The 26,147-nt window shown below is 43.6% G+C and overlaps 1 protein-coding gene across 1 annotated transcript in view; it reads right to left on the bottom strand.

The window, feature by feature from the left end:
• RTN4IP1 (reticulon 4 interacting protein 1) overlaps window positions 1-25,915 on the bottom strand; it is a 53,857-nt gene extending 27,942 nt beyond the window's left edge. Inside the window, exons 1-4 of the mRNA XM_058660219.1 lie at window positions 25,405-25,915; window positions 19,646-19,797; window positions 18,171-18,239; window positions 17,165-17,289 (exon numbers count right to left, since the gene is read on the bottom strand). Coding sequence (XP_058516202.1) covers window positions 17,165-17,289; window positions 18,171-18,239; window positions 19,646-19,797; window positions 25,405-25,669 — 611 coding nt within the window. The 5' untranslated portion in view covers window positions 25,670-25,915. The remainder of the gene's footprint in view (window positions 1-17,164; window positions 17,290-18,170; window positions 18,240-19,645; window positions 19,798-25,404) is intronic.
• Window positions 25,916-26,147: the final 232 nt, after the last annotated feature.

Here is a 26,147-nt window from a genome sequence, read left to right as displayed (position 1 = left end):
TGCGGCCTCTTTGGACCCTGAGGCCAGCATGGGTGCTTGGCAGAGATTTATGTTAAGGGACAGACGAGAGGGAAGGTAAGAGATTACAAACTCTGTCCTTAAGTGACATGGCAAACTTGGTGTGACTGCATAGTGTGTACACTGTAGCGTATGTGTACTGCAAGGGGAAGGATTCTGGACTTATCACTGCTTTGTATGGTTAGGTTTTACTTTCAAGTTGAGCTTACAGCTTGGGGAGACTGCCTAGTTTCAAACCTCAGAAGGGCATTTGTCCTGAACTGCATTTTGGTGCTGTGCCACTGGTTAGGCTGACAGGGACATTATGAAGAGCGGCTGACACCTAACATTGTATTAAGTAAGGAGATGCTATTGAGGGAATTCTTCATGAGAGTTCCCTTTATGAGTGTCTGTGTAAGAATGTGTCTCTGGGGCCCCTGCGTGGTAGCCTAGTGGCTAAAGTCCTCGCATTGCATCTGCGGGGATCCCATATGAGTGCCAGTTAGAGTCCCAGCTGATCCAGTTCACATTCATCTTTCTGCTTGTAGCCTGGAAAAGCAGGAGAGGACAGCCCAAAGCCTCAAGAACCTGCACCCACATGGGAGATGCAAAAGAAAACTCCATGATGCTGGCTTCAGATTGGCTTGGCTTTGGCCACTTAGACCACTTAGAGACTGAGCTAGGAGAGAAGATCTTTCTCTTTGTCTCCCCTCCTTTCTGTAAAATCTGCCTTTCAATAAAAATAGATAAATCTTAAAAAAAAGTGGGCCCAGTGCAATAGCATAGCAGCTAGAGTTCTCACCTTGAATGCACCAGGATCCCATATGAGCACCAGTTCTAATCCCAGCGGTCCCACTTCCCATCCAGCTCCATGCTTGTGGCCAGTTAACGCAATAAAGGACAGCCCAAAGCCTTGGGACCCTGTACCCACATGGGAGACCTGAAAGAGTCTCAAGGCTCCTGGCTTCAGACTGGCTTGGCTCCAGCCACTGCAGCCAGTTGGGGAGTGAGTAGACAGACAGAAGATCTTCCTCTCTGTCTCTCCTTTCTGTATATCTGCCTTTCCAATAAAAATAAATAAATCTTAAAAAAAAAGAAAGAGGCTGGAACCGTAGCATACAGGCTAACCTTCTGCCTGTGCCACTGGCATCCCATCAGGGTGCCAGTTTGAGTCCCAGCTGTTCTACTTCTGGTACAGTTCCGTGCTTATGGCCTCGGAAAAGCAGCAGAACATGGTTCAACTCCATGGGCCCCTAAACTCCTGGCTCCTGGCTTCAGATCAGCCTTGGGATCCTGCACCCACGTGGGAGACCCAAAGGAAGCTCCAGGATCCTGGCTTCAGATTGGCTCAGCTCTAGCCATTGTGGCCACCTGGGGAATGGGTCAGCAGATGGAGGATCTTTCTCTCTGTAAATCTGCCTTTCCAATAAAAATAAACCTTTAAAAAAGAAAAGAATGTGTCTCTGATGACCAAGTGGAGAAGTATCTGTGTTATTTATCTGTCACTACAGCGTCTGTTAACTGCTAGCTGTGGGCCCCCTTAGCCTTGGCTGCCAGTGAATGCAGAGAATTTTGGCACCTACTCTGACAACTACGCAAGTTGTTGGAGTATTCTGTCCACAGTCTTAGCCCACCAGGTCTTGCCTTAACCTATATAACGTCAGAATGCCTGGGTTAAACTCTCAGTTCCCATGTTCAGCTTCCTGACAATACAGACCCAGGGAGACCATAGTGGTGGGTGAGTAACTGGTTCCCTGACACCCTGGTGGGAGACCCAGGCTCCTGGCTCTGGTTGTGACTCCGGCAGCCATAACGGGTACTGGGAGCAGGTAACCAGCAGATGGAAGCGCTCTCTGTGTCTCTCTCTCTTGCTAACTCTCCACTTCTCAAATCAGCACAACTATTTTTTAAACTTACTAAAATGCCTAGGGTCACCCTTCCCTTAAAGGCAAAGCTATTTTTTTCCTTCAAACATTATTCAATGTAATTAAAACAAGTCTCCTTGTAAAGTGTTCCTTCTAGACATTGTTTAATTTTTGTTTCAGAATAGTCTTATTTTCAAGGTAAACTGCGAAAAAAAAAGAGCTTCCATATATACCATACCCAATTTCCCCTATTATTAATGTCTCACATTATATTTTCTTACACTCAATGAATTACACCCACCCTTTAGTTTCACAGACCTCTGAATACTGAGAAACAGAAAAAATTTCAAAGATCCACTCTTCCAAACCCTGACAAACTTATACATTTAAATTTAGTGCATTAAACACTAAATTAAATTCATGTTAAACATTAAATTAAATTAACATTAAATTAAAAAACATTAAATTAAATTCAACATTAAAACTGATACATCCAACACTAACCATCCTATGGACTATCTGACCCTTTCATTTCTGCCCAGTCTTACAGGAACTAGTCACTGTACTTTTTCACAACCCAATTATCTCACCTCATCCCCACTGTCTCCTGAACACAGAACTCCTGCTCAGAGACCTGGTCTCTCTCTCTCCTTCTTACTTTTATAAAAAAGATTTATTTGAAAGTCAGAGAGGAAGGAAGTGATGGAGGCAGGGAGGGAGAGAGAGAGAAAAAGAGATCTTTTATCCACTGGTTCATTACTCAAACGGCTGCAACATCCTGGTTTAAACCAGGAGCCAGGACTCTGGGTGTCCCACATTGGAAGACAGCAGCTGGGAACCAAATTGAAGCTTGCTCCAATAATGGGATATCAAAGACACAAAAGGTAGCCCGCCCCACTGTACCACAACATGGGCCTCTGTGCCTTTTCCCTGCTCATTCCCTGCCATTCTGGTACATCCCTCTGGGCTGGAAGGTGCCTTCACTATCTGCCAGGAGCTCCCCTCCCTTCAAGGCCAAGATTATTTCTTCCACTGCATCCTCCTATCTGTGCCACACCTTCAACACTGGTCACACTGCCAACTCTTGACACACGTTCTATTTCCCCAACTCTTCTGCAAGTCCTCTAGGATACAGACCTCAAAGAATGTCCTGCACTGACCACACCAACCTGAATGGGGCAGATAACTGACCAGGTTTCCAATTAGTATCACATCCTAAAAATCAAGGTGGTGATTGTTGCTACCTCAAGTGAAGGCATCACCAGGTGACCTCCAAGACTTCACTAAGATATTCCTCCAGTACACAAAATGAACATTTGATTCACTCACTGTGAACACTGGATTAGAAGGGCAGCAAACTGAATGGCTTGGACCCAACTGCCAGACACAGCTCCCACCACGTTACTGTCAATTCACCTTTACTCTGTAACCTTTGATCCAAAACAGTCTCCAAAGAAAAGCAGCAGGGTGGAAGAAGCAGACGGGAAGGTGCAGTAGTATCTTCAGTTTCTGATGCTGCCACCTGATGGCACCCCAAAAGTACAAAAGAGGCGAGCAGCAGGCCTGGCACAGCTGTTAGCAGGCACAGAAACTAGGGGACCCAGTGCCCTCTGACCCTACAACTCCAAGCCCTGCACAGACTCAACAAGAGCAGGTTCCCTTCTTCAAATGAAGACCCCAAAGAAACAGCAGGCAGGATGACTTTTCAAGCCAGCAGTGAGCTGGCTGGTCTTCTGAGGCTGGAAGTCCTGTGGCTACATTCAATGTTCTTGCACTCTTCAAAGCGTGTTCAGTGAAAAGAGGATGTACTAGTGTGGATGACCTCAGAACATGCCCTGAGCTGCTCTCCAGTGGGATCCCTTTACCTAACTTGCTGTAATGGCCACCCTATTTATTACAGACTTGAAAAGAGTGCAGACAGGTACACTATGCTGTTTGTTGATTCATGCAGAGAAAGTACCCAAAACATGATCTCCTTAGAGAAGGTGTTGCCGGTTCAACATTGTCCATTGATGACTTCATTCCCAAGGCTGTTATGTTTTTGATTTGTTTTAAGCCTTTGTATATCTAAGTGTTCTACAATCACAATTTTTGGTGTCCCCATCTTGTGAGAGTGTGTGGACGGTTTCAAAAACTTCATGACAAAATGGAATTAAAAGTTTATATTTAGGTGTGAAAATTATTTTGCAATCTATATATAGCTCCTCCCATGAATTTCTGAAGACCCTCGGCTTTGGGCTTCATGATTCCACTCAGATTACACACTTACAGTGGGAGGCAGGTGCCTTGCAAGATTAAGAGCTCCATCTATGAAACCCTACCAGCTTACAGACAACGATACTTTAAACACAACTAAATCCTTCACCAGAAGAGACATACATGCAGTTTGGAAACAAGGATAATGCTGCGAACACAGTGAACCTTTCAGCCTGTCACAGTTCTAAATTTGGGAAGAAATTCTAAATTTGGGGGAAAGTATATCAATACAATTTAGCAAGGTTTATTTCCTTGAGTGAAAAACTTTATTTGAGCAAGTAGAATAATACAGGTATGAAACAGATCACCCAAAAGTGACCAGGTAGCCTGGATTTGTATGGTTTTTTCCTCTAAGCCTCTGTAATTCATGTGGCATTCCCAGTACTGACAAGAGTTCGTGTGTAAATTAGATGCTTGGAAATTGAGACACATTTTCCTGTAAAAACAAAGCTATTCATGCATTTTGCAAGATGCCCAGGGTAGCTGTTTCTAAGGGCTTAGTTAGCCCATAATGAACCAAGAACCTCACAGAGAGAAAGGTAGAGTAATGGTCCTATCAAGGGAAATGCATTCAGAATTCCACCAGCCGTACCAGGACCGTATCTCCCCTCTGGAATAGGCAGTGGAAACAGCCCCTAATCAGTCCTTCCCTGCTGTGCAGATGCAGTCAGAGGGAACGAATGCTTAGGACATGTGACAAAGGGCAGACGAGAGGAAGATGCAGCACAGTCAGAGCCAACTGCGCACACACGGTCCCTGAGAGAAACCCTAACATGGTATTTTTATGAACATATGCCCTTGGAAAATTAAGCTATTCACAATCAGTTAAGATTGTTGCCTTTCTCCACTCCTATTCAAGCCTATCTCTCTTCCTACCAGGTGATACCACATTTGGCTAAAGGCGAGTTGATTTGAAGGACATTTGTTTGGGTTTAGTGGGAAATACTGATATAATTCATTGTGAAGAATACATGGGGGGGTCAATATTTACTCCATCATTCACAGGGGGTTGGTGCTATGACATAGCCTATGATCCCAGCATCCTATATGGGCATCGACTGGAGTTCCAGTTGCTCCACTTCTGATTAGCTCCCTGTTGCTGTGCCTGGGAAAGCAGAAGATGGCTCAAGCACTTGGGATCCTGCAGGCACATGAAAGACTTGAGCGAAGCTCCCAGGTTTAGCCTGGCCCAGCCTGGGTCATTGCGGCAAACTGGGGAATTAACCTGTAAATGAAAGATCTCTCTTTCTCCTCATCCCTCTCCATAACTTTGTCTTTCAAAATACAAATAAGTGAATAAATAAAGCTTTTAAAATAGTATCATTTGTGGAAAATATAAAATTATCAACTTAAAAATTAGTCTCGAGAGAAGACTCGCAAGATGGCCGACACAGGAGGATGGATGTGAGGGAGCTCACAGACAGAGAGGGATAGAACGCGACAAACGCGTAAGTGGAGCAGCATAGAGCTGCAGGGAGAGGAGCGTGAAGTTCCCTGGACAGTGTGGAGCCAAAAAAATCCACACAACTCGGAAGAGCAACCAGGAAAAAACAAAACAAAACAAAAGGCAGGGAAGACGGCGTCCCGCTCCAAACCTGCTTAGTCACATTTAAGTGCAGCCGCTAGGAGACACAGCAGCCACAGCCGCCAGGAGCCGCACCTGCCACAGCCACTAGGAGCGAAGGCCCTCACCAGCGGCATAGGCAGACTGCAAGAACCTGAGGTTTGGGTGAGCTGTGCAGGGGCAGCAATGGGTCGGAGGCTCCCAGAGTTCACCCTCCAGGGGCATGCACAGAGCCTGAACATCCTTGGTGCTCATCTCCCCACCCCTCCCCACCCCCGGAGATTCCAGCGTCTTGGGACACAAGGCAAGTGCCTTGAAACTGCCAAAACCGTGTCTTGGAGGTGACGCACAGCGGTCCTGTGCACTGAGGAGACAGGTAGAAGGTGCACTGAATACTCTCCCGTGCCTTGCAGACTGGCATGCAGCTAGGCGGTACTGACCCACAGGAACCCGCGCACACCTCTGGGCTGTGCGACCCGTGCGCCTCTGGGCTGGGTGGTCCCGTGCAAGCGCTGGGGTGGGCGGTCTCACGCTGCTGGGGTGGGCAGACCTGCGCAGGAGGCGCTTCCAGAAAGCACCTGGAACACCCCACGCCCTACAGTCCCGTGCTTGGGAGATGCACCAGGAGGGCACTGCGGACCCATGTGCAGGAGGCGTTTCCAGAGAGCACCTGGAACCTCCACGCCCTGCAGTCCCTGGCACTGTGGACACACCGAGAAAGCACGTAGAATCCTCCGTGCCCTGTGATCCCGTGCACAGGGGGCGCAGCACACAGAGTGCCTTCATTCCCCCACGCCCTGTGGTCGCATATGTGTAGGGGACGAGCTGAGAGTGCGCTTTGAATCCGCTGGGCCTTGGAAGTGGCGCCCTGAGGTCCAGTGTACTGGAGATGCACCAAAAGTGCCTTGAAAATTCCCACACCCTGCTACTCCACGCCTGCAGGCTCCAATCCCTGCAGGATAGCGCTTAGAGACCCCTCAGCACACAGGTGCTTAGGTCTCTCAAAAAGAAACACTAACACAATGGGAAGAAAAACCAGAAAAGGTAATGATCCAGATGAGAGAGCCAGCACCCCACAAATAAAGGATCAAAAGCCAATGGAAATTTTGGAGATGCGAGATGAAGACATGGAAGATCTACCAGACAAGGAATTCAAAAAAATAATGTTAAAATCTGTCAGAGACAATGAGAAGAATTGGGAGGACTTCAAGGAATTCAAGAACCACATAGTCACAGAAATACAACAAATGAAAAGTAAAATCCTTGACTTAGAGCACAAAATTGAGAGCCTAACCAACAGAATAAATACAGCAGAAGAGAGGATCTCTGAAATGGAAGACACGCAAAATGAACACACCCAGCTCATTAAACAGCTGGAGACAAGTCTGAACAAAGCCAATAAGACCATACAAGAAATGAAAGACAACCTCAGAAAATCGAATATTAGGATTATTGGCCTTCCTGAAGGAGCGGAAAGAGAATCAGGAATGCAAACGATACTCAATGAAATTATACAGGAAAACTTCCAAAACACTTGGAACATGAACCCTGCCCAAATCCAGGATGGTCAGAGGACTCCCAGCAGATATGACCCAAAGAGATCTTCACCCAGACATATGGTGCTCAAGTTCCACTCCAACGAAGACAAAGAAAGAATCCTGAGACAAGTACGAAGCAGAGAAAAGATCACATACCGGGGAAAACCAATCAGAATCACTGCTGACTTCTCTGAAGAGACCTTACAAGCAAGAAGAGAATGGACAAAGATCTTCCAAATCCTGAATCAGAACAACTGTCAACCAAGAATAATGTACCCAGCAAAGACCTCATTCGTATTTGAGAACGAAATCAGATACTTCCATAGCAAAGAGAAATTAGAAGAATATGCCTGCACAAAACCAGCTCTACAAAATCTCCTTAGAAATGCACTAAATCCAGAAAAAAAGGAGGCAAATCATAAGCAAAGATGGCAAACAGGAAGGTCTCCCCACTAAAGTCCACACAAGGAGGGGCAATTACACAGATATCAACACTCACAAAAACACATACATATGGCAGGGAAAATCGCAACCTCTCAATTTTAACTCTTAACACAAATGGCCTAAACTTACCAATCAAAAGGCATAGACCAACGGAATGGATCATCAAACAGGACCCGACTATCTGTTGCTTACAAGAGACACATCTAACCAGAAAAGACTCCAAGAAGCTGAAAGTGAAGGGGTGGAAAAGATACATCACGCCAATGGACGAGAAAAAAAGGCTGGGGTAGCTGTCTTAATTTCAGATGATACAGACTTCAATCTTACAAGCATCAAAAAGGACAGGGAAGGTCATTATCTAGTGGTGAAGGGATTGATCCATCAGGAAGTAATTACCATCGTGAACATATATGTACCGAATCCCAACGCGCCTAGCTACGTAAAGCAGTTACTTACAGACTTAAGGGGAGACATAGATATGCACACAATAATTGTGGGTGATCTTAACACCCCACTAACAACAATAGACAGATCAACAAAACAAAAACTCAACAAAGAAACAACAGAGCTCATACAAACAATAGAACAACTGGACTTGGTAGACATTTATAGAACTTTATATTGTAAGGCCACAGATTATACACTTTTTTCAGCAGTGCATGGCACCTTCTCCAGGATAGACCACATGATAGGACACAAAGCAAATCTAAATAACTTCAAAAAGATAGGAATCATACCATGTACCCTCTCAGATCACCACGGAATGAAATTGGAAATCAGCAATTCAAAATGCCCCAGGAAATACAGAAACTCTTGGAGGCTGAACAATATGCTATTAAACGAACAATGGATCAGAGAAGAAATTAAAGATGAGATCAAAAAATTTATGCAAACCAATGAAAACTCTGACACAACATTCCAAAATTTGTGGGACACTGCCAAAGCAGTGCTACGGGGTAAACTCATTGCAATTGGAGCTCATGTCAAGGCCCAAGAGAGGCGCCAAATACAGGAACTAAACACACACCTCCAGGCATTGGAAAAACAACAGCAGAAGAGCCCCCCACACAATAGGAAACAAGAAATCATCAAAACAAGGGAGGAAGTTAATCAGATAGAAATAAAAAAAAATGATACACAAAATCAATGAATCAAAAAGCTGGTTTTTTGAGAAGATAAACAAAATAGACACCCCACTGGCCCAACTGACAAAGAAAAAACAAGAGAAAGCAAGAATTAACAGCATCAAAGATGAAAAAGGCAACATAACAACAGACAGCGCATCCATTAAGGCCATAATTAGAAATTACTACAAAGCACTGTACTCCAACAAATCAGAAGATCACCAAGAAATGGAAAAGTTCTTAGACTTCTACCACCTGCCAAAACTTAGCCCAGAGGCAACAAACGACCTGAACAAACCCATAACTGAAGCAGAGATTGAATCAGTGATTAAAGACCTCCCAACAAAGAAAAGCCCAGGCCCAGACGGCTTCACTACAGAATTCTACAAAACATTCTGAACAGAACTGACCCCAATCCTCTACAAACTCTTCAAAACAATAGAAAAGGAAGCAACCCTTCCAAACTCATTCTATGAAGCCAACATTACCTTAGTCCCAAAACCAGACAGAGAACCAACAGAGAAGGAAAACTACAGACCTATCTCTTTGATGAACATTGATGCTAAGATTCTCAACGAAATCCTAGCCAACAGAATTCAAAAACACATCAGACAGATCATTCATCCGGATCAAGTAGGATTCATCCCTGGAATGCAGGGATGGTTCAACATTCGGAAATCCATAAATGTGATACACCACATCCAAAAACTGAAAAACAAGAATCACATGATAGTATCAATAGATGCAGAAAAAGCTTGACAAAATCCAACACCACTTCCTGCTAAATACCCTAACCAAGGTAGGCATAGATGGAAAAATCCACAAAATAATCAAAGCAATATATGAAAAACCCAACGCCAGCATCATACTGAATGGAGAAAAACTAGAACCCTTCCCACTGAGATCTGGAACAAGACAGGGATGTCCACTTTCTCCACTACTATTCAACATAGTCCTAGAGGTACTCGCTGAGGCCATAAGACAAGAAAAAGAAATCAAAGGAATCCAAATGGGAAATGAAGAAGTCAAGCTTTCACTATACGCAGATGATATGATTCTTTATGTAGAAGAGCCAAGAGACTCAATACAGAGACTACTAGAACTTGTACGAGAGTTTGGTAGAGTGGCAGGGTACAAAATTAATGAACAAAAATCAACAGCCATAGTGTATGCAAACAGCCCCAAGATGGAAAAAGATTTAACCAGCAAGATACCATTCAAAATAACAGAGAAAAGTATGAAGTATCTGGGAATAAATCTAACCAAAAATGTAGGAGACCTATTTGAAGAAAACTACAAAGTACTTAAAAAAGAAATTGAACAAGACCTCAAAAGATGGAGTAACATCCCATGCTCCTGGATAGGTAAAATCAATATCATTAAAATGTCTATACTGCCAAAGGCAATATATACATTCAACGCAATCCCAATCAAATTGCCCAAAACATTCTTCATGGAACTGGAAACAATGATTCAAAGGTTCATCTGGAAACACAAAAAACCACGGATAGCTAGAACCATCCTGAAGAATAGGAAGTTAGCAGGGGGAATCACAGTTCCGAACCTCTGGACATACTATATGGCAGTGGTTATCAATACAGCCTGGTACTGGCACAAAGATAGAGAGGAAGATCAATGGAGCAGAATACAAACACCAGATGGGAACCACACAGATACAGCCAAATAATCTTTGACAAAAAGACAAACGACAATCCAGGCAAATCGGAAGGTCTGTTCAATAAATGCTGTTGGGACAACTGGTTGATAGCCTGCAGAAACAAAAAGACAGACCCACATCTCCCACCATACACCAAATCTAAATGGATAAAAGGTCTAAACCTACATCCAGAAACCTTCAAACTTTTGGAAGAAAATGTTGGAAACAATCTGCAAGATCTAGGGGTAGGTCCCGACTTCCTAAAAAAGGACACCAAAAGCATTAGCAATCAAGACCAGAATAAACAAATGGGACCTCACCAAAACTAAGAAGTTTCTGTACAGCAAGGGAAATAATCAATAAAGTAAAAAAGCAACCCACAGAGTGGGAGAAGATCTTCGCGCACTACGTAGGTGATAGTGGGCTAATCTCCAGAATATACAAAGAGCTATAAAACAACCAAAATGTCAAAACAAACAAGCCACTAAAGAAATGGGCATGGGAAATGGGCAAACACTTCACAAAGGAACAAACCCAAATGGCAAATAAACATATGAAAAAATGCTCAAGTTCCCTGGCAATAAGGGAAATCCAAATTAAAACATCAATGAGGTACCACCTAACGCCAGTAAGACTGGCCCACATGAATAAAAGCACCAACAACACTTGTTGGCGAGGTTGCGGGGGGAAAAGGGAACCCTACTCCACTGTTGGTGGGGCTGCAGGCTGGTACAGCCTCTATGGAAATCAGTATGGAGAACATTCAAACAACTCAAAATCAACATATCATATGATCCAGCAATAGCACTCCTAGGAATATATCCAGAACAATTGTTTTATGAGAAACCAACATGCACTCCTATGTTCATAGCAGCACAATCAGTAATTGCAAAAACATGGAAGCAGCCAAAATGCCCATCAGCAGAGGATTGGATAAGAAAGCTATGGTTCATCTACTCCATGGAATACTACTCAGCTATTAAAAAAAACAAAATGCAGTTCTTTGTGGCCAAATGGGCCAAACTGGAAACCATAATGCTAAGGGAAATGAGCCAATCCCAAAAGGTTAAATACCACATGTTTGCCTTAATTTAAGATGATATGATGTTATGTATAACATGTTATGTTATGAATGTTATATGTTGTGTATAAACTAAAATTGAAATGTCAATGAGGTGGTCACAGAAGGTGGCTAGGAACTCGCATTTACTTTTAACATATTGGTTACTCATTACTATGTCAATTAATTCCATAATGATGTAAATTTTTGCTGATGGTATGTTAGATCTTTTAATTGATCGGGATGATACTCTGCTGGCTGTGTCTTCAAACCAGAGAGGGTATACCTAAGAAGCCGTTGAACTTGACTGGACAATAAGATGCTGGACTCTATGTTTGGTATATGCTTGCAATGGGGGAATCTCAACTGAACTTGAGCTGTGGTTATGCAACAAGGTGGAGGAATCCACCATGTGGGGAGGGTTTGGGGAGGGGTGGGGAGAATCCCAGTACCTATGAAATTGTGTCACATAATACAATGTAATTAATGAATAAAATAAATAAATAAAAAATTAGTCTCTCGGGCCTGGGGCGGTAGCCTAGTGGCTAAAATCCTCGCCTTGCACATGCTGGGATCCTTTGTGGATGCCGGTCTGTATCCCAGCAGCCCCCCTTCCCATCCAGCTCCCTGCTTGTGGCCTGGGAAAGCAGTAGTGGACGGTCCAAAGCCTTGGGACCCTGCACCAGCGTGGGATACCCGAAGAAGCTCTTGGCTCCTGGATTCGGATTGGCTCAGCCCCAGCTGCTGCAGCCACTTGGAGAGTCAATCAGCAAATGGAAGATCTTCCCCTCTGTCTCTCCTTCTCTCTGTATATCTGCCTTTTCAATAAAAATAAATAAATCTTTTTTTAAAAAAAAAATCAGCCTCCTACACATTTATTGAATCTCAAGTCCCCCTGCAGTTGCCTGGGCAGAACCAGACCAACTGACTTTGCAGGTCTTCTGTAGCCTGTGGGCTGGATGTCCCACCCCTGAAATAGAACAAAGTGACTGCTAGCTGTCCTAGTTTAAGAATATCTTCTAGGAATGCTTGCACCTCTTACTGCATCCACTCATCTAGGCACTGTGACATCTTAGTAAGTAAAGACTGAGAAACTTGGTACCCAGCATTGAGAGAGAAAGCTGGCCAAGGTTTGAGAAGTACAACACCACAGGCCAGTCTATGGAACATTTTCAATTATAACATTTCAGAATGTACAACATACCACTATAGGCAGGATACAAAGGACAAATCAGTCAACGAGGGTTTGTCACTAAAATAAAATTGTCTTTCAGGCTCAGTCACTGCACAAGAAAGAGTGCAGCACCTTTAAATCTTATAGCTAATATTGAAGAAGATAATTGGAAGGTACTGTTCCAAACTTAATGATAATCCTAAATTTTACACAGAAGAATGAGTTGAAAGGGGCAGAACTTAGGAGTCATAACTGGTTTGGGCTTGAGGCAAATCACAATCAACTGGAAATTAGAAATACAGAAAAGGAGTCTGAGTAGCAGTAAGCAGATCTGGTTTTGTTTGAAACGAGGATGATTCACAACCAGAATGCCCACCTGGAATTCCGTAGAAAAATTCAGGTAGGAAAGCTACTACATATGTGAGGATGATTAACGGGCAGAGGGGTGTGTTGGGACAGGAGTACTAACTTCTAAAGCCATACCTGGCCCTGTGACTATAATTGACGACCATTAAATATTTAATAATAGCTAACAGACAGGATTTTGAATATCCTCAATACACACAAAAAATTATATATGCCTGGGGTGATGTCCATTACCCTGATCTGATCATTATACATCACGTAGAGCTGCATTCCATAAATATACATGATCACTGCATGCCAATGAAAAAATAAAAACAAACCAACACAGATCGGCAGATTACCAAAATAGAAAGAGAAGCTGGGAGTAGCTGAGCTAACTCCGAGATCCAGGAGTGTGATGGAGTGGAACACTGGGATCTGGTTAAAGGCGTAGCAGAAAGAAACAACCCTTGCTGTGAGCTTGCTGGAAGAAATTGTGGAGTCAGGGAGAGGACAGAAAAGCTGGAACCTGTGGCTTGGCACTGCGATGCAAATGAATCATCCTCCACTCCAGGGCAGCAGAGGACGGGAAAGGGCACAGTGGAGATGTCACTCTTGGCAATTCCTGTTCCGCAGGTTAACTTTCTAAGTGATTGGGCTGTCTGTGAGGGTTAACAGCCACTTTGCAGAGTGCTGTCATCTTGCTTCTAACCTTGCCATTCAGGTGCACCTGCATAGCTAAACTGCCAAGAATCTGTGACACTTTGCAACTCTTACTTTAATTTTACCTTCTGAAATACCTGACCTTGTTGCTTAGAGAAGCCAAAATACGCTGCATCAATCACAATTAACAAAGTGAAATACACACTTTGGAAATTAGAATCTAGATGCTGGACATAAGTGTAATGAAATCTCATCACATATTTTCTTCCATAAAACAGCTGTTAAAGTATTTTAAGATGCTCATCTCTCTCATCAGATTCTCACTAATAAGAACTTGGAGAGCTTTTCATTACCATAACCCATGTGACTTCTGAGAGCACCAATGAACAGATGTCATGATCTGGAAGTCTGTAATGTTTCTGTCCCTCCCACCAAAATCATATGTTGAAATCCTAACCGCTCAGGTGATGATGGTATTAGGAGGTGGGCTTTGAGATGTGAATGGAGTAGTACTCTTTTAAGAGACCCTAGAGGAAACCATGAAGTCAAGCCAGAAGGTGCTTTATATGAGCCAGAAAAGTGGTCATCGTCAGACGGTGAATCTGTTGATTTCCTAGCCTCCACAAATGTGAGAAACAAAATTCTGGTGTCTATAAGCCACCTGTTTATGGTATTCTGTCATAGCAGCCTGAACGAACTAAGACATCAAGCTCTCGCTGTGGCTCAGGACACCGGCATCTCCAGGTCATCCACAGGTCATCCCAGACACAGCAATGCAGCAGGTGTCTGATGTGAATTACTGAGGCTCTATAGTGGACCTCACTCTGCTACAGTTAACATGTCTCTAAACCAATGTTCAGGTCCAACTCAATAATTCAGTGTCTTCCTAAGAAACGTTTCTACTAGTTGAAGTTCTCACAGTCAACATGGCCCTCCACTCAGTAACTCAGAAACTGCAGAGACCATACACAGCCAGTGGTCAACAGGTTAGTTAATGTGCAGACCAGAATGCAGAGTTCCAGCTTCCAAGTTTTGGCCATAATTGCTTAAGCACAAGCTAACAATGCACCAAAGAAGTAGCTCAACAGCCAATTAAAAAAAAGGGGTGGGGGGGAAGCTCTGTTCTATGTGTCTGAGAAGAGACAGCTAGACCTCACAGTATAGAGAGAGCCCTAAAACCAGCCAAAGGAACTACAGTGCACACACAAGGGTCTCTAAAAACTTAATGGGAAAAAAAGCATCATGAAAAAACTGTGTGGATTTCATTTTTTTGGTAAACAAAGTTATCATTTAATCATGTTTTCCAAGACCATTCTGAAGTAACCCTGCATAGTCACGTAGGCAGACTGTCTAATCATTTAAGGTGGCACGTGGGGAGTCCAACAATAAAATGTTAAACATCACTGAGCCTATAGAAATAATCAAGATCTAAAAGCCTTCAATAATATTTTTCTAAAGACAGAAAAACCTCTGTGGTGAACTTAAAGAAAGTGTTTGACCAAAATGGTCATGTCAAGAAAGATAAGCCAAAAGAGCTTACAAAATAAACAGGGCTGACCTTTAGAATAAATATCCGCCTTGAATTCCAAGCCAAAGTTTTGCTCCTCACTAAGTGCTTTCAGAAAGACAGTGATTAAACTGTAAATTCCATGCTTTAAATGCAAAGTGTGTCTTTCACAACACAAACATGACACAGCCTTTAGTTATCTCACCTGTATAATCCTTAGTAATAAAAAAAAAATCCCAAGTTATTATAATTTGACCTTCAGCTCTCTCCTCCCTCACAACAATTACACGATTCTTAGTATGTAGTTTTTTCTATGTTACAATAGAGGTGACTATTAACTAAAGAGTGCCTCATATATGGTACCAATTTCATGTTCTCTCAATCCTGACAGAAAGCTCTAAGAGGTTGAGTGGCTCGCCCACCTAAAACATGGAAGAATTTGGCTTTGAACTCCAGTCCGGCTGAGACAGTTTCTGATCACTGTCTTGCTGCTAATGCAACATGCAGCATACATTCCAGCCACTGGAAAACAAGAGGACATCAAGCACAGAATCTCAGAAAGCCCAAGAGTAATGAGTGGTGTTTTCCACCCACGCATGCAGGAAGTGCAGCAGCAACTCCTGATAGGGTTGAGAGCAGCTATCTCCTCCCAGACATCATTCTGTAGAAACTGCAGGAGGTGATCTTCACCTTGTTAGAAGTATTGTGAGGCAAAGGGGAAACAGGTACAGGCTTCATCCCAGAGATTTCTACAAAAATTCTGAATCATATTAGAAGGCACAGATTCCTAGAAACAAACACATCTCACTTTAATAACTGCCAGTTGAGGGATGGTTAAGTCACCATTGGAAATGCCCACATCCCATATTAGAGTGCCTGGTTCAATCTGCACTGCTGATCCAGCTTCCTGCTAACACACACTCTGGGAAGCAGCAGATGATGGCTCAAGGAGTTGGGTACTTGCCACCTGGACTGGGTTCCAGGCTTCTAGCTTTGGACAGGTCCAGCCCTGGCCCTGGCTGCTCTGGCCATGACGGGAGCAAACAAGTAGATAACTCACTTGTCTGTCTCTCTGGTCTTTACAATAAAATAAAAATACAAGAATTTTTTTAAAATCACAAATAAATTCCTATTGACTGGGATGGGAATCAACAGAAGGAAATTTAAAAAGTACACGACGGGCCCGGCGGCATAGCCTAGTGGCTAAAGTCCTCGCCTTGAAAGCCCCGGGATCCCATATGGGCGCCGGTTCTAATCCCGGCAGCTCCACTTCCCATCCAGCTCCCTGCTTGTGGCCTGGGAAAGCAGTTGAGGACGGCCCAATGCATTGGAACACTGCACCTGCGTGGGAGACCCGGAAGAGGTTCCAGGTTCCCGGCATTGGATCGGCGCACATCGGCCCGTTGAGGCTCACTTGGGGAGTGAATAATCGGATGGAAGATCTTCCTCTCTGTCTCTCCTCCTCTGTGTATATCTGGCTGTAATAAAATGAATAAATCTTTTAAAAAAATAAAAAATAAAAAGTACATGACACCAATAAATTTCATAGGAAACTGTCCCAAATGCTAGCACAGCCCTGCTCACTTAAAGAACTTACAGAAGAAAAGGAGGGAAGGGGAAAAAGTGGGTAAAACCACTGCCTGCAGCACTACATCCCATATGGGCACCAGTTTGTACCTTAGCTGCTCCACCCCCAATCCAGTTCCTTGCTAATAACCTGGGAAAAGCAATGGCAGATGACCCCAAGCGTCCTTGTTCCCCACGTGTGAGACCTGGATGAAGCTCTTGGCTCCCTAGTTCAGCCTGGCTCAGTCCTGGCTTTTGCGGCTATCTGGGGATCGAACCAGTGAATAGAAGATGTCTCTCTGCCTCTCGCTTTTCTTCTGTAACTCTTTCATATACTTTTAACAAACAAACCAAGCAACATTACAGAAGGGAGGTTGTGATGCCCCCACTGTCAACTCACTTACCGTTTTCCTGCGCAGTTCTTGTCACTCAGCCCACCAACCTTGTTGATGGCAGACCAGGCTGTGAGTGACACGTACGGCAAAGAGGCAGCTTGAGTATGAGTGAGTGACTTGGGCTTGTGAGAGACCTAGATTTGAAGACAACCAATCACTGATAAATTACTTGCAAACACAAGTGAGCTCAACTTATCTTCAAAGGAATCCAACCACTCTCATAGATTAAATATATTAAATTCTTCCAGATTCAGTTATTCATTGTACATCCTATTCCAAGATTATCCCTAAGGAATGTTCTCCAAATAGTTCTGCCTGCCTCCAGGAAGTCCAGCAATGTTTAATGAGCTGGATTATCAGATAATGGTTACTTTGCTGTTAATAAATAGACCACACATACACATCTCTTTAGTCCTGACTACATCCAGAAACAAGCTTAAATAAACCTTGAATCCTCATAAACATAACTATTTGTCTTTGAGTTCAACTCCTTCCTTTACTCCCATTTTCTGGAAAGTAAAATGCTAGCCTTTTCAAGTCTCAGTAATACCCCCTTTTTCTTGCATATTCCTCCCTCTTGTGCAGCCAAGTTCCTCAATGCTAACTTCTCTCTTTCTGGAGATAGTCAAGTCCCCTGATAAACAGGGTGGATTCTTGTCCTTACAGCTCCAACAGCTCAGTCACCTGTGCCCTTGCTTGGGATGGATTCACCCTCTGCCCTGGGGAGGCTTGTGTTCAACCCCACACTTGGTCAAACGAAAGGCCAGAGCAGGGTTCTAGAGCTCATACCTAACCCCTGTTCCTTTTCATTAAGATGCCTTTCCTTCACCAAACAAGTCTTAGCAGAGGACACAAAATGCCTCTCTGATCTTTCAAAATGTCCTGTTCTCTACCTGGCTTCTGCGAAACTGCCCATAAAGCAAGAATCCGCTATGAAAAAGCACCAATTATTGCAACTATTTTTGCCAGTCTTTGTTTATCCATTCTAACAGTAGGTCAGTAAAACTGGTGTTACCTCATTCCCATTGACGACAACAAACTCTGAGAAAGTGCCTTGTTTCCAGGGAGGGACCGCAGCCCAGACCTGAAACACATGTGCACGCACTTCCATTATACATACAGATCTTTTCTGACCAAAGCAGAACACCAAACTGTTCCCTCACACACACACAAACCTGTGAAAACAGGACAAGCCCACAAAACACCAGAGGTTATTTCAGGGGCTGGAGTTGTGGCAAAAGCAAGTAAACTGCTGCTTGCAACACCAGCACCCCATATTGACATAGTGGGAGGAATTTCAGTTTTGTGCTTTTTTTAAAGATTTATTTATTTTTATTGTAAAGGCAGATTTACAGAGAGGAGACACAGAAAGATCTTCCATCTGCTGGTTTACTCTCCAAGTGGTCACAACAGCTGGAACTGAGCCAATCTGAAGCTAGGAGTCAGGAGCTTTTTCCAGATCTCCCACCTAGGTACAGAATCCCAAGGCTTTGGGCAATCCTCCTCTGCTTTCCCAGGCCACAAGTAGGGAGCTTATGGATGGGAAGTGAAGCAGCCAGGAAATGAACTGGTGTCCATATAGGATTCCAGTTTGTGCAAGGAAAGGATTTAGCCACTGAGTCATTGGGCTGGGCATAGGAATTCCAGTTCTAATCCAGCTTTCTGCTAACGCTCCTAAGAAGGCAGCCGAGGATGGTCCAAGAACTTGGAACCTGCCTCCCATAGAGCAGACCCAATTTGAGTTCCTGGCCCGTGACTTCAGCCTTGCCCAGCCCTGGTTGCTTGAAGATGCATCTGGGGATTAAACCAGCAGAAGGAAAGTATCTATCTCTCTCTGTTGTTCTTTCAAAATAAATAAATCTTTTCTTAAAATTATTTCAAATGACATAAATGTATTGTTTAGGGTGATTCTGGATGGATCAGGTGTGCTTGCAATACCCAGAAGATTAGTCTGTGGGTTCAACTTCTGGCGCTTGCACTTTCTAGCTTCTAGCTGGGAACCTCTTTACAGCTTGGTTTTCACATATGTACACTGGGTTAGCTGCACCTACTTCATATGGATTAAGTGGGTTATCTTATGAAAAGCACCCAGAACATGCTTGCTATGTTTATAAGCTTGTGATAATCTCTCAGCACAGAAGTTCATACAGGGCAAGTGACAGGTAAGCATAACAAACTTTACCTATTTTAAAACCACATAACCCCTATGGCAGAAATTATCATTTACAGGCTCAAGAAACAAAACAGTCTCAGTTCTGCCTATCTTTACACCTTGCAATGCTGAATCCCTGAGTTCAGAACATGCAAGTATCTATCAAGATGGTTTGGAATGGTTGAAGAAAAGTGTAAAGGAAGCAAGAATCCAAGACGCTTCCAACCAAAGCGCACCTGCTGAAAAGGATAAAGGCCAAAGGCATGGGGCAGACTTCCACATGCAGCCAGAACAAGAGCTGCACCACTCGAAAAAGAACCGAGCGTCTCCTAACTCACTTCATCTCCAGGCTTGAAGTACTTCACGTCCAGGCCACATTCCATCACCACTCCAGAGACGTCCCTCCCCAAGGTCAGTGGAAACTCCTCCCCTTTGGTTTTGATGTGTAAAGGATCCCGTTTCATGTTCAACGCTGTGGCTCCGTAACCACCTAGGAAACACAATGATCAGACTTCTCCAGCAAAGAACAGTATGATTTTAAAATCCCTGTGATCATGGGTCAGGTTCAACAGGTAGATTCCAGAAGAGCCAACCTTAGGATCTTTTCCCCATCATGGAGTAAAGCACAAAAGACCCAAGTGTTGTTTCTTTCACAGAAAATCACCCATGAAGTCTCAACCACTTTTCTACCTGAAGCCACCACTTGTACACAGTAATTTTGAAACTCAGATTCTGAAGCTGAATTTATTTTAAGCACTGTCTTTTCTAGTCTTATTTTTTAGGAGATGGCTTCTTTATTAATTTATTCATACATGAACTTTTTAAATGGCAAAGATGGCTTGTGCCAAGTCTAGCAAAGGAGATAAATGTTCAGAGCTGTTTGCAGTTAATGAATGCATCAACAACAGATGGATAGAGTGTTTGATACTGACACTGGTCTAGGCGTTATAGTCTCCACTTAATTTAAATAAGAAAGTCTCTAAAAATGATTTTTGAAATACAAGTTCTCCTGAATGGAAAAGAGTCACTTGGTTGCGGCTGTTTTAATATCAGTTGGAATGTTTCATTACACATAATCTTTAATTTAAAGGGCCTGCATTGTGGTGCAGATTGAGTCCACTGCTTGCAACACTGACAAGCCATATCAGAGTGCTGGTCTGAGGGTCCGCTGCTCTGCTTCTGATCCATCTCCTTGTCAATGATCTGAGGAAACAGTGGAAGGTGCCTCAAGTACCTGCCAGCCACGTGGGGGACCAGGAGGGAATTCTGGTTCATCCCGGTTATGGCCCAACCCAGACCTGGCTGTCACAGACACTTGGGAAGAGAACCAGTGTTGAAAGATGCCAACTCACTCACTTGCTCTGTATGCGCATGTGTGAAAGAGAAAGGGAGTCTGCCTTTTAAATAATCATGAAACACAGGGATGTGGCATGGGGTGGGGAATGAGGTAGGGAGAGGAAGAAGGAAGAATATCAGATGATGCTGACGGACAAGACAGGCTTTTCAATTAAAAAGCTACTGGGGCTGGCACACTGGTTTAGCATGTTCATCATGTTAATCTTCCACCTGCAGTACCTGCAACCCTTATGGGCATTAGTTCAAGTCCTGGCTCCTCTGGTTTCAATTCAGTTCCTTGTCTATGACCCTGGACAGCAATGGAAAGTGGTTCAAGTCCTTGGGAACCTGTACCCATTTGGGAGACCTGAAAGAAGCTCCTGGCTTCAGATCAGCTCAGCTCTGGCCGTTGTTGCCATTTGAGGAGTAAACCAGCGGATGGTCTCTGTCTCTCCTTCTCTCTTTGTAACTCTTTTTCCAATTAAAAAATCATCTTTTTAAAAAAAGATTTAGTTATTTTTATTGGAAAGTCAGATATATAGAGAGGAGGAGAGACAGAGAGGAAGATCTTCCATCTGATGATTCACTCCCCAAGTGACTACAATGGCTTGAACTGAGCTGATCCGAACCCAACAGCCAGGAGCTTCTTCCAGGTCTTCCACGTAGGTGCAGGGTCCCAAGGCTTTGGGCCATCTTCTATTGCTTTCCCAGGCCACAGAGAGCTAGATGGGAAGTGGGGCTGCCAGGATTAGAACCAGGGCCCACATGGGATCCTGATACATGCAAGGCAGGGACTTTAGCTGCTAGGCTACCGTGCTGGGCCCCATTTTTTTTTTTAAGAAAAAAAAAACAAAGACTGGATCAGAGGCACTTTTGATGACGGACAATGGCAGCTGCTGTGGCTGATATTCTAGAGAATAGAAAATCAGAAAAAATAAGGAATACTAGCTGGACAAAACAACCAAGATAGAGAAATTGGTGGCTTTAAGCGAGAGAAACAACAGCAAACATGTATGCTACAGGAAGAGGAAAAACAAAACTAAAAAAAAACAAAAAAACCTGATGATGCAGGAGGGGAGTTCAGCAACGGCAGCCCAGGGTGTACGAGGGGACAATGGGGACAAGAACACCGGAGCAAGGCAAGCTTCAGATCACACAAAGACAGAGGCGCAGAAACAGATGCTCACAGGCCGGGAACTTGGAGGAGCCGTTTTTCTAGGAAAGAAAGGAAGCAAGGGAGAAAGAGAGAGAGAGAGGGAGAGGAAGGAAGGAAGGATCAGGACACAGGGGAGAAAGTGCAGTCTCAGGGAATGCAGGCTGAATGCCACGATGCCAGCATGACATATGTAACATCTGGCTAGCGAGGACTGCATCTTTCAGGGAAGAAAACAACTTCCCTTGCAACACTCAGCACAGTCACATGCTTCACTCCGCCTGCCTCCCATTCCTTCTCCACCACTCACTAAACCCCAATGAGGTCTGGGCAGCAGAAGCAGGCACTGAGCTGCAGCAAATGTTAGCTACTGTTTCAGCACTTGCAAAAAGGTTTTTGTTCTCTTAGAAACAAAGCACATACTTGCTCCAGGTTGTTTTAGAACAGCTTTCTGGATCCCCCTGAAATGCTAACCCATCACAGATGTTATCCAAACTGGTTCCAAATCCAGTCAGAGAACCTGCTTTGTGTGCAAAGGACAGGGCCCTGCAGAGCTTTCATCCCATTGAGAAGAAGTTGCCACATCAATGTGTTCAGAGCGGATCCAATCAGGGAAATCCTAAACGTGTCATCACTTAAAGCCCATCTAAGAACACCTAACCTCCATGGTATAATGCTGTTAGCTGCATTTTTCTTCCTACTTTTAAAAGTATTAACTGCTTTGGCCACTTGTACAATGTTACTTTATGTCCAATGATAGTGGCTAACAGAAAAACAGCCAAGCCTTCATCTTTCAAAATAGAGTAAATGTGTTTTACTTTCTTGACAAGAGAAATATCTGCTTGTCAAAATTTACTCTGTTACTTGTTATTTCCCAAGCTACCACTGTAGATGTCTTCTGCAATAAGAGATATTCTCAAAAAGAATCTATGAGCAGGAGGGAAAAGAGAGGGTAACTTGCAAATCTTAGCCAAATCATTAAAAAAAAAACCCAAGAAACAAAAAACACTATGATGTTTGAAGAACACTACATAAAATGTGCTACAGTGTTATATTACCAGACACTAGACCAGATACAGCCATTCTACCAACATAAAAATGTACACAGGAGTGGATGGGTGATGTGGCCCAGTGTGTTAAGCTGCTTGGGAGGCCTGCATCCTATATCAGACCTCTGTTCAAGTGCTGCCTGCTCTGTTTCCAATCCACCTTCCTGCTAATACACCTGGGGAGCAGTGGATAATGGCCCAATGAGGGATTCCTGGCTCCTGGCTTAAGTCCTGCCCAGCCCCGCCTGTTGTGATCATTTGGGGGCATCAACTTGTAGATGCAAGGTTTCTGTCACTTTCAAACATACAAATAAATAAAACTTAAAAAAAAAAAAAGAAAACATAACACAAATTGTACAGTATATTCGAGGAAACTAAAAGTTAACAGATCTAAAAGACAAAATACAAAAATTGCTCAAAGATATTCATCCTACTCATTCAAATGCTTTAAGTCAGAATGAAAAGCAGCAAACAAATGGCTGACAACTACAGAGGTGAAGCACTGAAACAGGCTGACACCACGGAATCCTATTCCAACAACTGAGAATCAAGAAAAATACCAATCACTGAGCACAGTTTACTGCGTCAAGACATTCAATCAAAATTAGCAAGCTGCAGCTGTGGCACAGCAGGTAAAGCCACTATCTCTGGCCCCACATGCCACAAGGACACTGGTTTGAGTCCTGGCTTTTCCAATCCAGCTCCCAGGAAAGCAGCAGAGGATGGTCCAAGTGCTTGGGCCCCTGCACCCACATAGGAAACCCCAAAGAAGCTCCAGGCTCCTGGCTTCAGTCTGGCAGAGTCCTGGCCACAGTGCCCACTTGGGAAGTGAACAGTAGAAAGAAGATCTCTTTCTCTCTGTCTCTCCCCCTACAACTCTGCTTATTTTTATGTCTTAAATTTTTGTTCTAACTCTACTAAGGTAAAGATCAACACCTACAGTTTATATAAAAGTTCAATAACCTTTAGAGTATAAAGAGGTCATGAAGGCCCAGGAAGATGGCTCAAGGGCTAAATCCTCACATTGCAAGCATCTGGATCCCATCTGGGTGCCAGTTTGAGTCCTGACTGCTCCACTTCCCATCCAGCACCCTATTTGTGGCCTGGGAAAGCAAAAGAACATGGCCCAAAGCCTTGGGACCTGCACCCACCCACGTGAGAGACCGGAAGACACTCTTGGCTCCTGGCTTCGGATCAGCTCAGCTCTGGCCACTGCAGCCACCTGGGGAGTGAATCAGTGGATGGAAGATCTGTCTCTCCTTCTCTCCATAAACCTGATCTGACTTTCCAGCAAAAATAAGTAAATCTTAAAAAAAAAAAAAAAAAAGAGAGCGAGATCATGAATCTAAAATATTTGAGAATGACTATCCTAATGTATCATACCACTTATGCAAAAACAAAAAAAGGAAAAATAAATCAAAGTATGGACATTTTCATACTTCTCATAAATTCTACAAAATTGTTATCAATAGGAATTTTGTAATTAGATATATCTGCAAGGCAATTAAATGTATCACACAAAAGTCTACATGAGAATTGCTACAGAGACAACCTGTTGAATGTAACTGTAGGCTACTCATAAACGCTTCACAGCCCTGATCTATGATTAAGCTAAGCTCCACAGGGCAGTTTATCTGCAACACAGGTTAACCAATCTGTGGTTACCATAGAAGTTAATTGGCCCAAAATGCGCCTTTCCATTTCTTCAAAAGATGCTGAGTTCCTACAAGCAAAACTGACAGTATTTTTGTCCAATTTTTCCAAAGTTATTCACAAATGCTAATCAGCTTAGCATTACAATATCATTGTATTTGTGCATGTGTGTATATGTGCATATGTGGTGCTCTTAACTTTTGCCAATGCCCATCAACATTAAGAAAGATGTTAACATTACTCTCATTAAGAAAATACAACTTAAAAAAAAAAAAAAGAAAACATAACTGACGTGCAAACACAATCCTATCTGCAAAACTCCGAAATAGGGCCCACCAGAAAGGCAGCAGCAGACAAAATCCTTAAGTCCCAATTTACATAGTGTAATTGCTGGGGGCAGAATACAATAGCACAATTGAGGAATGTAAAAGAAGTCTTCAAAACTTCATGGAAAATATGTACTATGAAAAGTACGCATTTTAAAAATTATTTTGCACCAATAATTCAACTTCTTTTACTGCCATTTCCCCACATTGTGCAAGTACACTCAGACCACCAAGATATCCTGAACTCTTGTACAAACGTACCTTCCAAAACTAGCACCTCAGAACTGAGAGTTCTTGGGGGTCTCACCAACTTGCCAGGAGCAAGCACTGAGATAGCTGCAGACAAAACGCTCACATCCCAATGTACATATTAGGGATGCATGCAACAATAAAACGTCTGTTTCGTAAAAGACACCCCAATCACTGCAACTTCGACTTTTTTTTTGGAACTATCTGCAGCGGTATGATAAGAACCTGATTCCCGTGTGCTAACCAAATTGTGAGCAAATTAACCATCAGTTGATTTTGTAAACCGGCATGCTTAACGATGAAGAAGATAACAACGTCTTTTGAAAACTTACTTCTCATATTAACATCTATGGGGTTTACACTCGCAGCATGGACTTTGATGATGACTTCATTAGGATAATGGATGATGGGTATCATCATGTTCTGAGTGAACCGCAGCACATCATTCTTCCCATACTTGTCTATCACCCAAGCGGGCATGACGGTGCTCCTCGGCGAGGTAGTACTGATCTTCCTAACTGAAGGCTTTTGTACAGTTCTGCGTCTCCACAGGCACGCCGCGTTTCTTCTAAGCACACAGTACTTCAGAAATTCCATCGTCAACAGAATGGGAGTGCGTGGATCGAACTCTCACCCCTGAGTTCGGTCAAATTCTTTGACAACACACTAAATGACCTTCGAATGGAGCATCCGGAAGTGTGGTTAACCGGACCGAGCAACTGAAGGAATTCACTATTCTCTTCCTTTCTGAGTTACTCCAAGGAGCCTTCCAGTCAGAATTCTGGCCATTCCCCCTCTTCCTTACATGCCTCTCCCCTTTAACACACACACAAGCAGGTGCGCAGCCACTACTCCCACTCCCGCCCCAAGACCCAGGCCCAGTCCGGACAGCTCTCAGAGGAACAAGCAGACACCACTAGCGACCCCCAAAACCCACTGGAAACCGCACGTTTAAGCGCCTCCAACTGCGACCCGACCGGGAATCTCCTTGTCTGCCCGCTCTCCTTTTCCACCGGAGGAGAGGCGGGACTTTGCCATACCAACCAATCACGTGCAAAGATCCTTGCCGGGGACT

This window comes from Ochotona princeps, chromosome 1 (genome assembly GCF_030435755.1).
Source record: "Ochotona princeps isolate mOchPri1 chromosome 1, mOchPri1.hap1, whole genome shotgun sequence".
NCBI classification, from domain to species: Eukaryota; Metazoa; Chordata; class Mammalia; order Lagomorpha; family Ochotonidae; genus Ochotona; species Ochotona princeps.
Note: the sequence above shows the minus strand (reverse complement) of the source record. Positions and strands in the feature narration are given on the sequence as shown.